This window comes from Aspergillus saccharolyticus (genome assembly GCF_003184585.1).
Source record: "Aspergillus saccharolyticus JOP 1030-1 unplaced genomic scaffold BP01scaffold_13, whole genome shotgun sequence".
Taxonomy (NCBI): Eukaryota; Fungi; Ascomycota; class Eurotiomycetes; order Eurotiales; family Aspergillaceae; genus Aspergillus; species Aspergillus saccharolyticus.
Window position 1 is genome coordinate 41635 of NW_020290623.1, and position 15202 is coordinate 56836.

At 55.6% G+C, this 15202-nt stretch overlaps 4 protein-coding genes across 4 annotated transcripts; 3 read left to right on the plus strand and 1 right to left on the minus strand.

Moving 5' to 3' along the window:
* Window positions 1-2196: 2196 nt before the first annotated feature.
* Window positions 2197-3682, plus strand: BP01DRAFT_295493 (aminotransferase-like domain-containing protein; the record flags this gene model as incomplete). The annotated part of the gene is made up of 3 exons (XM_025571817.1): window positions 2197-2664; window positions 2775-3160; window positions 3229-3682. The coding sequence occupies 3 exons, from the start codon at window positions 2197-2199 to the stop codon at window positions 3680-3682; spliced, it is 1308 nt and encodes a 435-aa protein (XP_025431623.1).
* A 2552-nt stretch (window positions 3683-6234) lies between these two features.
* exgO (exo-beta-1,3-glucanase Exg0) lies at window positions 6235-9708 on the plus strand. The gene is made up of 2 exons (XM_025574947.1): window positions 6235-6835; window positions 6893-9708. Exons 1-2 carry the CDS (start codon window positions 6598-6600, stop codon window positions 9679-9681), a joined length of 3027 nt encoding a protein of 1008 aa, XP_025431624.1. The 5' UTR covers window positions 6235-6597; the 3' UTR covers window positions 9682-9708.
* Window positions 9709-10094: 386 nt separating this feature from the next.
* On the plus strand, window positions 10095-12007 carry BP01DRAFT_365348 (putative general amidase; the record flags this gene model as incomplete). The annotated part of the gene is made up of 2 exons (XM_025576360.1): window positions 10095-11790; window positions 11853-12007. 2 exons carry the CDS (start codon window positions 10095-10097, stop codon window positions 12005-12007), a joined length of 1851 nt encoding a protein of 616 aa, XP_025431625.1.
* On the minus strand, window positions 11853-13832 carry BP01DRAFT_356267 (putative pyridine nucleotide-disulfide oxidoreductase). Its single transcript, XM_025574901.1, has one exon. It carries the CDS (start codon window positions 13711-13713, stop codon window positions 12058-12060), a length of 1656 nt encoding a protein of 551 aa, XP_025431626.1. The 5' UTR covers window positions 13714-13832; the 3' UTR covers window positions 11853-12057.
* Between the last annotated feature and the right edge of the window lie 1370 nt (window positions 13833-15202).

Consider the following 15202-nt stretch of genomic DNA (forward strand, 5'->3'; position numbering starts at 1 on the left):
CAAGATTTAGCTAATTTGCAACCCACGACCCAGAAAATTTCAGTCGTTCCTGATGGATCATCTTGTATCAAATCTGATTGCGCCATGCCTGTGTGCGGCAAAAGTGGGCTACGGCGAGGCAGTGTCAACTCGGGTCAGGAGGCTGAAAGGCCTTCCTCCGACACCTTGGCTAGTCAGGAGGGCGTCAGGAGAGCGCCCTGACCGTGTACAGTAGGAGGGCAATTTGCTCAACTGGTTGTGGCTTGGTGTTGTGGTGGAAGTCATACGAATTGCGGAGTCACAAGTGGTGTCTTCGCTGTATCATGGTTATTAATCTCCACGGATCACTTACATACACCGAACAGCGAACAGTAGGCAGAACAATTCCCGGTAACCTTCTTCCGCCTGCCAGGGTGGTTGGGCTCACTATGCGATCGGTTCTTCCCATCTTGCTCCCAGACAGATGCCCCAGGAAACCAAGGTCCAAGTTCTCTCCATCCCTGATCGCATGTCGGACATTCGGGGCAAAGCAACAACAATCACTCCAACCGGTGTTCACCCGGTCGCTGGAGTTACACCAGCCCCCCTCGCCATTGCTTGGGGTTCTCTTTTATAAACTTGAAGCACTGAATAGGCTGTCACAATACGAACGATGGCCCCTCAATTTCCCCTGAATATAATCACCATCATGGCCCATCATCGAAATGACAGTGCTGCAGTGAAAAGGAGATGTCAAGGCTTATGAACAAGGGGGTAGCAGGAGGCAATGTCGTAAGGACAATGCACTGCATACTTGTGCCTGCTTTGGGCACGTCATGCTGGAATGATTCCAGCGGACAGACCAACTCTATCTTCTCCGACCGACCAGTGAACGGGTGAACTACTCCAAGCTGTGGACTGGAGGAAACCAGAAAAACAGCGATTCTTTCCGGATGGATGGTAAAGGCAGCCTCGAAAGAGGTCGTAAGTACAAAGTTGATAGTAGGTACAGTACTTACTTAGTCTACCACGCCATCCTTGCCAATCGATGGTAAGATCGTCTGGTAATGCGTCCGCCGTCTATTCCCATTGGATCCTGCACCAGGCATAAACCCCGAAAACAAAGAGGGTGTGTTCTCAGGGCAGCAGGGCGGAGGCGGACTAAGAATAGATCGGGATCATGCATGGGTTGAAGCACCAGGTACAGTACCGAGGGTATGTATGCGCTAGTAAGGATGTCTTTTCCCTCTTCGTCGAATCTGATCAACTTCCAGGTTCTTTTCCAGTACTAGTTACTCCAATAAGGTAGTATGAGTACTATGAACACGCTGGCGCACATCATCCATCGATCCGACCAGGTAGATTGCATGATTCAATATTGGCAAACATAAGAACGACTTTTGTTATACTCAAGTTGGGCATGGATGGGTACGTAGCATTTCACGCGTGGCCGGCCTCTGAGCGTTGATCGCTTTGTTTGATCGCTTTGTTGATCGTTTACTGTGTACGGCGAACCACGAACCAACAATAGCAAAGAGATCTCGGGGATTACCTCATCCGATTGAGCTGGAAGCTAACTAGGTAGTGCATTTTCCACGGATTCACAGAACACACAATTGGATCATTCAGTTTTAATCTAATTGAGTTATACAACTACCTGACCTCATACTCACTTTTCTGCTTGCCTAGGTATTGATGGTCGTATCCGGTGACCGGCCCGCAGGCTTTCAGGTACTGTACAACACAAACTTGCAGTCCCGCTATCGGCCTTGCCATGGCCTGAACTTAAGTTAATTTGTCCCTCTGTCCATCTCCGTCCATCTCCGATGCCCCCCCTCTAATGGAGCTGCCACTGCCAGGGTGAGGGGGTTGGTGAGCTTGGCAACGTCCGGCCTCGAGGAGGGGCAGGCCTGTCAGACCCGACCTCATCATGATGATGAGTACAAGGTGAGACCATGGAGGTGGTTGGAAAGCGGGGTCCCACCTGGAACAATGGCGACATACTCTGGAGTACGCAAGATGGATCATCGAATCCCATGGGACGAGTCAACGAGGCCGCCATAGCCAAGTGCGGGCGGTGGAGACCAGCCTCGCAGACAACCACTGCACCCACCGTTGAACCCCTCATGCATCTTCCTGCGAATTCCCTTATGTCTGCAGTGCACAAGAACGTCAACAACGCTCTAGGCCTCAGTTTCTGGGATAAGTCTCTTGTAACACGGCAATCCACCAACATCCATGGTTGTGATCAATCTCTCTCGCGGGTGGCCCAACCCCGCCTTGCTGCCCACCGCCGCCTTGGCCACGGCCTCCGCCACGGTCCTCGCCTCCCCGCCCATCTGGCAACCAGCCTTACAATACGGCCCTGACGAAGGCTTCCAGCCGTTGCGCGAGCACGTTGCTCACTGGCTCACCGAGTTCTACCAGCCACGGAGCCCCATCTCTGCGGATCGCATCTGCATTACCGGAGGGGCTAGCCAGAATCTTGCTTGTATCCTCCAGGTCTTCTCGGATCCGCTCTACACACGCAATGTCTGGATGGTTGCCCCCACCTATCACTTGGCGGGACGCATCTTCGATGACGCTGGCTTCGCCGGCCGGCTGAGAGCAGTGCCTCACGATGCGGCGGGCCTGGATTTGGCTTATTTGCGACAGGAGTTAGTTGCAGCTGAAAACAAGGCGTTGCATGAGCGGAACATGACACCGGTACGCTAGATCCTCTCTTCACGGGTTTGCTGCCAGTCCCCGAGGCCTCGAGGGGTCCCATGGACTTCAAGGCTTTCATTTGCAACTGTCTAAATATTGACTTTGCACAGGAATACAAACCCGCGCGACCATGGAGAAAGATCTATAAGCATGTCATCTACGCCACGCCAACCTTTTCTAACCCGTCCACCCTCACTCTGTCGCTGTCCGATCGCGAACAGTTGGTTCGTTTGGCGCGAGAGTTCGACGCCTTGATCATCACCGACGATGTTTACGATTTCCTCCAGTGGTCGGCAGATCCAGCTGCACTGGAGTCACCGCTGGAACACGCACAGCTGCCACGACTTGTGGACATAGATGGATACTTGGATGGCGGTCCTTCTGATGAGTGGGGCAATGCAATCAGCAACGGGAGTTTTAGCAAGTTGATCGGAGCTGGCATGCGAACGGGATGGGCGGAGGGAACAAAAAGCTTGGCTTACGGCCTATCGCAGACGTTAGTGATCAGTGACTGCGTTCCTCACAGAATCCACTTTGCACAAGCTGACTTCGGGATTGCCACAGGGGTTCGAGTCGATCTGGGGGAGCACCGTCCCAATTTTCCGCCTCGATGGTGGCGCAGCTTTTCCCCACGCGAGTCCTTCACAATCATATCGCACATGTGCTGCAACCTGCATATGCAGCTCGCTATAGGCGGATGATGTCTGCTATCCGTGAACACCTGGTCCCAGTTGGCGTTACCCCGACTTCTTCCGAAGGCATCGTAGGTGGGTATTTTATCTGGCTGAAAATGCCGGCGTCTCTGGGAGCCACGGAATTAGCCACGCTCGCGCTTCAAGAGCATGAAGTCGAGGTGGCAGCAGGCAACATGTTCCGAGTGCAGGGCGACCCGGTGACGGAGAAGAACGACTTTGATGACGGGATGCGTCTCTGCATTGCATGGGAGGATGAGGATAACCTTGAGGAAGGAGTGCGACGACTGGGGTGCGCCATACGCCAAGCCCTGCAAAACCGGTGAGGATGATTCTGGCACATCATAGGCCAAAATAGACGAATGACTTTTCAGACCAAGCTATAGTGAGCGTATTTAAATCGCGCAGGCGCGAGTGTGATCTTGTTGTATGTTAAGGTGAACCTCAAGCGAATGGTTGTTGAAAAGTGCGTACCTAGTGAAAGACGCCTGATAGTGCGTCTCAGTGGTCGAGTGATATACCTGGAGAGCATTACTAAAGCCAACGCGGGGAAGAGGCAGCTGACGCTCTGCATATATAAGGTGATTACGCAGTAGTGGCCGGGCCGAACAGGAGCGCGGGGGGGGGGGGGGACAGGATCAGTCAGCCAGCCTCAGGAGGCTTGGAGACACTTCTGTCATCATTGACTGCGAATTACGGTAAGCACCGGACGCCTTCGTGCTATTTCTCTATGCACAAAGAATTGCTCTTCACCACGCCTTGGAGGAGAAGGAATGAAAGGACGCGTCAAATAACTCTTGTTCCTCTGCCAAAGGGGCGAACAGGGTCAAACTCTGGTTCTCGGAGACACCACATTCTTGCCGAGGGGTGTGTGGTGTCTCGCCCTAGGCGGTTTATTATCGTCGCCTTCATTTTGAGTAATGTGGTAAAATTTCGAGCTTTGGACGAACAAGCAATATTGATGAAAATGAGATTCGTTAGATGAACTGGCTATGGAGTATCTACTGTGATGGTTTGTGCTTTGAGAAAAGCCAGATGTCTCGGATAGTGGTCAATTAGTGGTACTATTTATTGTCTAGTGGTAGATCGACGAGCCAGTGGTGGGGAGTGTGCCTGCAATCTGAAACAAAAGCTTGATGGCGCTCGTGATATTGGATAGGGACCCATCATGATGATAATTCACAGAGGGAGGAACAGTGTATTCTGATTGATCTCAGATTCGAATTCTAGCATTTGAGATTTGATGGACAAGAGTAATGCTGTTGATATCACTTATGCATTCTGTTCACTTTCCACAGTCCATTGTTCTGGGACATGCAGCTACCAGCCCCTGAAGGATGGCTGATTCTTTGAACCTTGTTGACTTGTGGTGCAAGGGGAAAAATAGTGGGGCGATGGAGCCCTGGCTTCCTCAGGCACACACTGAGTCTGTCTGACTCGTCTTCTCCCGCTCGCCATTATCCAAAATCAATTCTCCCTTCTACGTATATGTCGTTGCTCACTCTGGCGTCACTTGGATTGGAATCTATCACATTCAAGGGATTGCAGGACAGTCCTACTCATCAAGGATACTAAACCGGTTTATTCATCTAGTTGATAAGTAATTAATACGTCGCGAAAAGACAAAGCGCACTTAGTCTGGAACCCTCAGCATTACTGCCCAGACCCCTCTCCGCCGGTTGACCCGTGGACGATGAGGAATGCCACCCGCTACGCAGCATCCAGGACGGCGAACAGGGTGTGTTTGCGCGGTGCTGCCCTGGCCGACTGGGCACCATCCCCATGCCATTCTTAGGGCTTGGTGGTCGATGGGATTCCAGTCATGCAGCCTACGCGCGGGATCAGAGCGAAACAAAGCCGTCGATCGGCCATCGTGGACTTGATTCTGGCCACGGCGGCTATGTTGATCCCAGGACAGTCTAGTTATTTATCTCATTCAGCTCGCTGATCGGCTGACTCGCGCTCTTTTGCTTTCTTCTCTCTCTCTCTCTCTCTCTCTCTCTCTGTCTGTCTCCTCCCTCCTTTTGTTTGTGGGACACCCTTCTCCTTCTACCATACACTCTCTTGACTCTCTTGGTGTGTGTTTCTAGGATACGTCCCGGGACTTCGCCAACGAGGTTTTATTGTGTGTTGAATTCGCAATCACCACTCGCTCCTTTGTCAGTTGTGTATTGTTTCTCTTGGCGAGAACCAGGTGCGTCGAGAGAGTCGATTCGCTCGCTTGACGACCCGTCATTTGCACGTCCAAGGTTCTGCACGGGGTGCACCGACGAATATCGGACGGGATAGTTCACGGTAAGTGCTGACTGACTACTCAAATCTAGTCAGATGCTTGGTCGGTCTGGAACGGGTCATCGCACTGCAATCTGCTAGAGTGGCTCTCAGGTGGCCCGAACGGCACCAATGAAAGGAAGAGGTGTACTGACTGGCTCGTGTAGTCTTGTTGGGACTGTTTCAACCCCTGAGCCAGGCGTTTCACGCGTGGCTTGGTCAAGGTTAATTGGAGGCCGAGCATCAGCTGCCGGAGGGGGTTTCTGGACGTGTCTGCCAATCAATCCTGGACGGTGTTCGGGCGCTACTGAAATCGTCGTGATAGTCGTGTGCAAAGTGGAGTCTGCCTAAGGCCGCTAAGGTTTAGCCACTGCAATCAGTGGGAATCAGTGGGAATCAGTGCCTGGAAGGACCCGCGCCGCAACGGAACCACCCAAACTCCATCCCGGGGTCGAGCCAGTCTTTTTAATTCTACTCTTGGTCCGCTTCAACTCGCTCGTGATTCTTCTTCACAGGCTGGCTTGCTTTCTTTAATTCTTTTTTTCTCTCCTGTCCGCCTCCTTCGTTTGTGTGTGTTCCTTTCTGCGTGGTGTGTCACACGGTGTGAGATACTGTGTTGAAAGTGCCTGCAGGTTTTGGCTACAGCATTGTTTGTGTGTTGTCGCATTCACTCTTTCATTCCCCTCATTGATCTTTCCTTCATTGATTTTGGCCGTTGGTCATTCCTCCCATCCCTTGTGCCTCCTAGCGAAGTCTTGACTTTGGGAAGTTGCAAGTTCTCTCCTTCTGACTGGATCGCGTGACGAATTCCGCTTCATCATCCGATCTCTCGTTTGGTTCCTTTGGCTCAGCACTGGTTGCTGAACTTTCTCATTGCCCACCTGTCTGCCAGCCAGCCGGGTATATTACTGTCCTACCCCACGTTTCGATTGTCTCTGCAGGTTCAGGGTCAATCGTCGACTTATAGACCATGGCTGTTCTCAACACGTTCATGATGCTCTTCGCAGCGCACCTGCTGCTGCTGCTCGGCCTTCCGGCCGGGCTCGTCTCTGCTGTCCCCTTAAAGAGTGGCTTGGAAGCCCGCGGGGAGTTGAAGGGTCGTGACTCGAGCTACTGGGTCGCTGATATAACACGTCAGGGAAGCGTGCCGTTCGGCAACAGTTCTAGCTACCAGATCTTCCGCAACGTTAAAGACTTTGGCGCTACGGGTACGTCGCAGGTGGAGATTTACTCGAGTTGATCGTGGGCTAACAGGTAACTGATAGGTGATGGCTCGACGGACGACACCGCTGCTATCAACAAGGCGATCTCCTCCGGTAACCGTTGTGGTCAGGGCTGCGATTCCTCGACAACCACCCCTGCTCTGGTGTACTTCCCGCCCGGCACTTATGTTGTGTCGACCCCCATTATCCAGTACTACTACACGCAACTGGTCGGTGATGCCAACGACCTGCCCGTCCTCAAAGCGGCTGCCGGTTTCACTGGTATGGCGGTGATCGATGCTGACCCCTACACCAACACTGGCGCCAATTGGTACACCAACCAGAACAACTTCTTCCGTGCCATTCGTAACTTCGTCATCGATCTCACTGCCATGCCCCAGTCCTCCGGTGCCGGTATCCACTGGCAAGTTGGTCAAGCCACCAGTCTTCAGAACATCCGCTTTGAGATGATCCAGGGCGGCGGTAACGCCAACAAGCAGCAAGGTATCTTCATGGACAACGGATCGGGCGGCTTCATGTCCGATCTGACCTTCAACGGAGGCAACTATGGTGCCTTCCTGGGCAACCAGCAGTTCACGACGCGCAATCTCACTTTCAATGGTTGCAACACTGCCATCTACATGAACTGGAACTGGGCCTGGACCTTCAAGTCGGTCACCATCAACAACTGCGGGGTCGGTCTCAACATGTCCGCCTCCCCCTCGAACCAGACCGTGGGCTCTGTCTTGATGCTGGACAGCACGTTCTCTAGCACTCCCATTGGTATCGTGACGGCTTTCAGCTCTGACAGCATCCCGACCGGCGGTGGTGCTCTGGTGCTCGACAACGTTGACTTTACCGGTTCCAGCGTTGCCGTGGCTAGTGTTTCCGGTAGCACAATCCTGGCCGGTGGCTCTGTCATCGACAACTATGTTCAGGGTAACGCCTACACTCCCTCGAGCACCCTCAAGAAGCGCTCTCCTGCTGTCGAGGTCATCGTGCAGACGATCACACAGACGATCGAGGTTTGTCCCGCCGAGTACACGTCGACATCGCTTGCCTCCGAATACCATTCGGCCGCTACCCAAGCTACCGTCAACGGTGCTGATGCGACTGCCGCAACGGACCGTCTCCCTCACACTGGTTACTCGTGGGGCAGCTCCGGCAGTAGTGCCACTGGTCAGACCTGGACTTCCGCCGTCGAGACTGCTGCCGCCCAACCATCGAGCTACGAATCTGGATCTGGTGCCGAGCAGTCTTCGCCCGCAGCTGGGTCAACCGGGTCTAGCTCTCAGCAATCGGCTCCGGCCGGTGGCTCCTCCGGCTCCGCTTCACAAGCCAGCTCTGGTGCCCAGCAGTCGTCTCCTGCTAGTGGATCTTCCGGCTCTGGATCGTCTGGCTCGAGTGTTCAGCAGTCGTCTCCTGCTAGTGGGTCTACCGGCTCTGGGTCGTCTGGCTCGAGTGCCCAGCCGTCCTCTGCGGCCGGCGGATACTCTGGCAGTTCTGGCAGCTCTACCCATGTCCAAGGATCATCTGCAGCTGTGGCTTCCTCCGCCGCCGCGACGTCTGCTCATGCTTCCTCTGGCGCTGCCGCGTCTGGCACTTGCTCTTACAAGACCGTCACCAAGACCCGTCTTGAGACCACTGTCGCAGCCCCTGCGAAGCCCAGTGCTCTCTTGAACAGTGATGGCTCATTGTTTGAGAAGTCCAAGCCCCTTTATGAGAGTTACTCTGCTTCGTCCTTCGTCAGCGTCAAGTCCGCTGGCGCCAAGGGTGACGGGTCCACCGATGATACCGCTGCAATCCAGAAGGTCTTGGACGAGTGCACCGATGATCAAATCATCTATTTCGACCACGGCGCATACATCATTACCGACACGCTCAAGGTCCCCAAGAACGCCAAGATCACTGGTGAGATCTGGCCCATGCTCATGGCTTATGGTGACAAGTTCTCCGACGCCGAAAACCCGATCCCCATGCTCCAGGTCGGCGAGGTGGGCGACGTCGGCTCTGTTGAAATCAGCGATCTGATTGTTGAGACCAAGGGCCCCGCTCCGGGTGCTATCCTCATCCAATGGAACGTCAACGCCGAGTCCCAGGGCTCCGCCGGTATGTGGGATGTTCACGCCCGTATCGGTGGCTCCGCAGGCACTGAGCTCCAGAGCGATACCTGCACCAAGACGCCTGACCAGACCACCACCCCCGACTCCGACTGCGTCGGTGCTTTCCTCCTGTTCCACGCCACTGAGCAATCCAGCGTGTATCTCGAGAACACCTGGTTCTGGACCGCTGACCACGAGCTCGACCTGTCCGACCACAACCAGATCAACATCTACAATGGCCGTGGAGTCCTCCTCGAGACTCAAGAGTCCGCGTGGTTGTATGGTACCGCTTCTGAGCACAACCAGCTCTACAACTACCAGGTCGCCAGTGCCAAGAATGTCTTCATGGGTCTCATCCAGACCGAGACGCCCTACTACCAGGCGAACCCCAACGCCCTTACTCCGTTCACCCCCAACTCCACCTGGAACGACCCCGATTTCTCCTACTGTACCACCGATTCCTGCCGCAAGGCCTGGGGTCTCCGTATCCTCGACAGCTCGGAGACCTATGTCTACGGGGCGGGTCTGTACAGCTTCTTTGATAACTATTCGCAAACCTGTCTCGACACCGAGTCCTGCCAGGAGAATATGGTGGAGGTGGACTGTTCGGACGTGCACATCTATGGTCTCAGCACCAAGGCCAGTACGAACATGGTGACTTCGGCGAGTGGAGAGACGTTGGTGCCTCAAGAAGGCAACGAGAGCAACTTCTGCTCGACCATCGCGTTGTTTGAGTTTTCGTCTTCTTGAAGTCCTGTGTTTACTCTATTTAGTGGTTAGTTGAGTCGAGTGGTTTGTCTCTTCTCAGTCCTTTGTAACTTTGGTATGATGGTAGACTGGTAGTGCTAGCAGGGTGTCTGCCTCCGCTTGGAGTGTGGCTTTGTAGTCATTGTGAAGAAAAACAGTGGGCGGGTTGGGCGTGGATAGATACCATTTTGTTCCCTTAATTAGACTGAATTGAATACCATGATCGCCATTCCAATTATTAGGGTCTTTGAAACTTGTGTTGTAGGCCGAACCGAGGAAGCAACCGCAGACCGAGGCTTTTTCGCCCCCGCCTTTTCTCCGCATCGCTCCTCCTCCGCCTCTTCCTCTTTAGTTTCTACATCGGTTCTCTTCTCCACTTGTCGTTTCGTCTCCCTCCCCAACTCTCAGATTTGACCATGTCTTACAAGAATATTGCTCACCAGAAACAGCTACAGTTAGAGGCTCAGATACCACCGCAATGGCGTCTCAATGCCTCGCAGATCCCACCGGGCCTGCTCTCTCCTGCCGACTCAATCACGAACACAGGCCAGTATGAAGCCATCAACGTCCTAGAGATCCCTCGAATCTGCGGCCTTCTTACGCCCGAGGAGCTGCACATCACGGAGCAGTACGATATCCGCTCCTTGTTGGATGCGATTCGCGAGAGGAAGTTCACCTCCAAGGAGGTCGTCGAAGCTTTCTGCAAGGTAAATGACCTAGTCCCGTGCTCTCATCTCCCAGTCAGTCTCACCTCACACTCCCAGCGAGCGGCAATCGCACAGCAACTCACCCGTTGTCTCACGGAGCCTGTCTTCGAGCAAGCCCTCCGACAAGCCCAGAAGCTTGACGACCATCTGCAACGCACTGGCGCGCCCATCGGTCCGCTTCACGGCCTGCCTGTCTCGGTCAAAGATTCATTCCATCTCGCCGGCGTGGACTCGACCACAGGCCTCGCTGCTCTGGCCTCTCGCCCCGCAGCCCACAGCTCTCCACTCGTGCACCTTCTCACCTCTCTGGGCGCTATCATTATCGCCAAGACCAACGTCCCACAGACCATGGCCGCCCTGGACTCCTGCAATCATCTGTTCGGCCGGACGCTCAACCCGCTCAACCGCCGTCTCACCGTCGGTGGCAGCACGGGCGGCGAAGCGGCCCTCCTTGCAATGCGCGGGTCGATGGTCGGCTTTGGCACGGACATTGGCGGCAGCATCCGGATCCCCGCCATGTGCACCGGGCTGTATGGATTCAAGCCCAGTGCCGGTCGCGTGCCGATCGCGGGGACGCAAGACGCAGGGAGCATGGCCGGCAAGGGGAGGGTGAGTCTGCAGCCGGTGGCCGGCCCTCTCGCCCGCTCGGTGGCGGATCTGGGGACCGTGATGGCTGAGATCGTGCCTCGCGCGGAGCTGTTCAGTGAGGATGGCATTCCGGGGGTTTGGTCTGGCTCCAGGATCAGTTATGCTCCGTCTGTTCGTGGTGGTGCAGCCGGTGTCACCCAGCCTCCTTCATTCGGGGAGCGTCAGGTTCTGACCATAGGAGTTCTCCGTGGCGATGGGCTCGTCGAGCCTCTACCTCCCATTGCCAAGGTCCTCGACGAGGTGGCCCAGTTGCTGCGTCACACGCCCGGCGTCAGGGTTGTCGAGGTTCCAGTGCCGCCAGCTCTGAGCAAATGCCAAGGCATTGCCGGTCGATTGATGGGGGTAGACGGGGCCAACCCCATGATGGATCTGCTGGAGGCCACTGAGGAGCCGCTGATCCCGTGGTTGAGGGGTCGAATGAAGCGGGGCCGAGAGCTGACGCTCGCGCAGGTCGGGGCGTTGCAGGCGCAGCGGGCCCAGCTCGAGAGGGAGATGTTGGCGATGTGGAGGACGCGAAGCACGACAGCTACTGCGGGCTGGGCCCGAGATATCGATGCGATTATCCACCCGGTGGCGCCGCACCCGGTGCCGGAATTGGATCGATACAATGCAGTAGGGTATACCTCGTCCTGGGTGTTGCTTGATTACCCGGCGGGCACGATCCCTGTGCGCGCGTTCCGGGAGGATGATCTGGAGTTGGGCAAGGAGATGACGGCACCAGTGCTGGGGAGCTGGGATAAAGCCAATCGATTACTCTGTACGTTCTCCCTTATCCTCCGTGTTGCTACGTTTCGTCCGTCTGACTGATAGTCTCCACAGGGAACCAGAAGACTGTTGATCGTCGAGTGTACTTGGGCTCGCCGCTCAGTGTGCAGGTTATCACGCCCACGCAGCATGACTACGAACTTTACCAGGCTATGGAGCTGATTGATCGAGCTGTGAGGGGAGAAGCACGCGTTTCTGCCATGCTTTGAACAGCACTGACAGCGCCAGCGCGCTTGTTCGCGTCTTGATTCTCTCTGGCTTAGTACCTTGAGACATCTCTGCCGAAGAGGTGATTCAACATCCAGCGAAACGCAACCCGGAGCTTGTTTCTCCAGCTGATGCTCATGGTCAGATACGCGGAATTCCACACCAACCAGGCCATCCGGCCCTTCAACCCCTCGGGTAGATACTTGTGATGCTCTCCGCCTTCATGCGGGATCTGCAGCAAGGCATTCGCGTTGCCGATGTAGGCCAGGGTACCCATGTTGCGAAAGGAGAAGGGGGCGGTCTGCTGCGAGTCGCCGCGATTGAGCCGGGTAGCCAGCCACTTGGCCTCCTGGAAGGTCGCCTGTGCAGTGGCTGGGGGGGCGCCTTTCTCCGGCATGGCGTTGTCGCCCAGGGCAAAAACATCCTGCAGCACCACGGTGTCGCCATGCTCGTTCTCCAACTGCACGCGCAGCTGCTCGTCCACTGACAGCGCGCCGACCTTGGGCGCCTTCTTGACACGCCAGGCGGACCGGTGCACGAGCTCCTCACTCGGGGGGCCGCTCCCGTCCTTCCGCAGCGCCGACGCGGTCGGGAAGGTCGGGACATCGGCCAACGCATCGCGCACGAAGGGGTTCATCGCGTTGCCCGTCGCCCACACGCACATGCCCACGCCGACCTCCCCTTCTTCCGTGGTGGTGAGCGTCAGACATCGCTTGGGATCCATCTCTGCCGGGGCCGCTTCGCCCGGCGCCCCCCAGCGCAACCCCTCGACGTGGTGCGACACCTTGATCTCGATCCCCTCCTGCCGCATCGTGTCCATGGCATACTTGGACAGCGACTCGTCGAACATGGACAGAACCGTTGGGGCGACATCATACAGCGAGAGCCGCGGGATGCCTTTCAGCGAGGGATACAGCGCCATCAGATCGGCGGAGATGAAATCGCGCAGCGCCGCCGCAAGCTCCGTGCCCGTGGGGCCCGCCCCGACGATGGCGAAATGCAGCAGCCAGCGCCGCATCTCCGGGGCGGTGGTGGGCAAGACGGCGAGCTCGAAGCATTCGCGCACGCGCCGCCGCACGCGCCGGGCATCGCCCACGTCCTTGAAGAAGAAGGCATTCTCGCGCACCCCCGGGGTGCCGAAGGTGCGGCTGACGGTGCCGACGGCGATGACCAGCTTGTCGTAGGGCACGGCGAAGGTCTCGCCTTCTTCCCAGGAGCGGGGCGGGGTCGCGGTGCGGCGGGGCGACTCGGTCACCCCGCTTTTCACGACGGTGGCCTCGCACAGGACGGTTTTGGCGGCGAAGTCCACGGCGCGCGCAGCGGCTTGCAGGAAGTCGACGGAGGCGTGGCGGTCGCGCACGGGCTCGACGATGTGCGAGAAGTCGAGCGAGCCGCCCGCGGTGTCGGTGAGGAGCGGGGTGAAGACGAAGTAGGAGCGGGGGGAGATGAGGGTGGTGTGGAAGTGGGTGGCGGAGAGTTTGCGCGAGAGGTTATAGCCTCCCCAGCCGGAGCCGAGGATGACCACCCTGGGTTTGGACGATGGATGAGTTGCGAGCTGTCGGGGGGTCGTTGCCGGTGCCGGTGTCGGTGCCGATGTAGATGTGGAAGTAGTAGTACTAGTACTAGTAGTACTAGTAGTAGTCGTGATGCTCGCGCTGTGCCTCCTCGACACCAGCAACAATTGAGATATCCTCGCTCTCGAACCCATCCCAGGAAAAGAAAGCTGCAGTGTCCTCCTCATCTGTGTAGAAGTGATATGTAGCCCTGTGCTAGACTACTGTAGTAACTGGAAGGTATTGCACAAGCAGTAGGAGACCAGCAACTCCACGAAATCCATCACAACCACACCAAATCCCTGCGTCGATGCACCCAAGACTGTTTTATGACAAGCCCGGACTGGCTCAACGCAGCTGAACACATGATGAGATCATTTTCTGCCGTACCGAGAACGAAGGCACGAGGTTGCCTTTTCCGATCCCGTGGGTCCGTCTCCGATTCTTTTCTCTCCCCGTCCAACAACTCCTAGAATCTCCGAGAATCATAAAGAGTCTCGGGATGGAGGGAGGTGAGTCTGTTTGTGTCTGAGTGAGTTGGATTGGATTGTCGATCGCCGTGCGGGAATTGTAGGTGTAGGTGTGAGGCGGCTGTTGTGTGGGTTGCGCTCTCTCACACTCAACCCAAGGGATAACGGGATGAAGGGGGTTTGATCGCTGTTGATATTATCACAGGTGGATTCTATCGTTCGGGTCGGGATTGGTAGGATTGTAGAGTATTCCCAGTGAGTGGACATGGACATGGATACGAGGGTGGGTGTGGAAAAAGAAGGATTGACAATGTGGAACCTCACTGCAGGCAGGGAGGGCAGTGTCTGTCCATTTATCAGGTGTATGTGGTTACTAAGTTGCTGTCAGGTTCCAGAAGATGAGAGGTAGACATCCAAGTATCCCCTATAGACCATCCCCCGGCGCACTCGCTAGAACAGTCCAGTCACTCCTCAAGGATAGCTTCACACCATTCGGAGGGGTCCTCAATCAAGACCACGTCTCATGTCGAGATAACTTTTCGTGTCGATATCACCTTCGCCAAAGTTCTTTCAAGGAGGGGACTTTCCACCAAAGCCAACCCGCTTGTTTCTGATCAACGAATACGCCATCTCAATCCGGAGCCAAAAAGGAAAACACAAGGCAAATACAGTCCTGGGCTGATATGCGAGCAGAAAGAAGGTCTAGCGTGGCATTCTGGCATTCCCGCATCTTTGTCTTGCGCTCATGGAGCCCATTGTGCCAGTATTCAATGCTACTGACGCTTCCAGACGGTTGTTAGCATCTCGTTGCACGACACTCGAGGCAGTTTCTGTTGAGTAGAGGTTCCTAGGAGCTGTGATTCTGTGGGCAGTGGCTCAACTAGATCCTTGCCTTGAGCTTTTGCCAGGAGAAATCTCCCAGATCTCTCTACGAGAGTGAATGGGCTGGCTCACATGGCGATCCCGATCCTCTCAGTCATATTTTCAATAGACAAGCAACCTTTGGAAGGCGATGATGTTGCTAAGGTCTTCTGGAGAAGCTAAACCCCCCAGGTCAGAAGCCCCCGCCATACTGGAAGCATGAGAGGTGAATATCCCCAAAATCCTACTCTGGAAGATGCTCTCGACAGTCTGTCAACTGATAGCTTGCTAACAGAGCGTATTCGTTCCATGC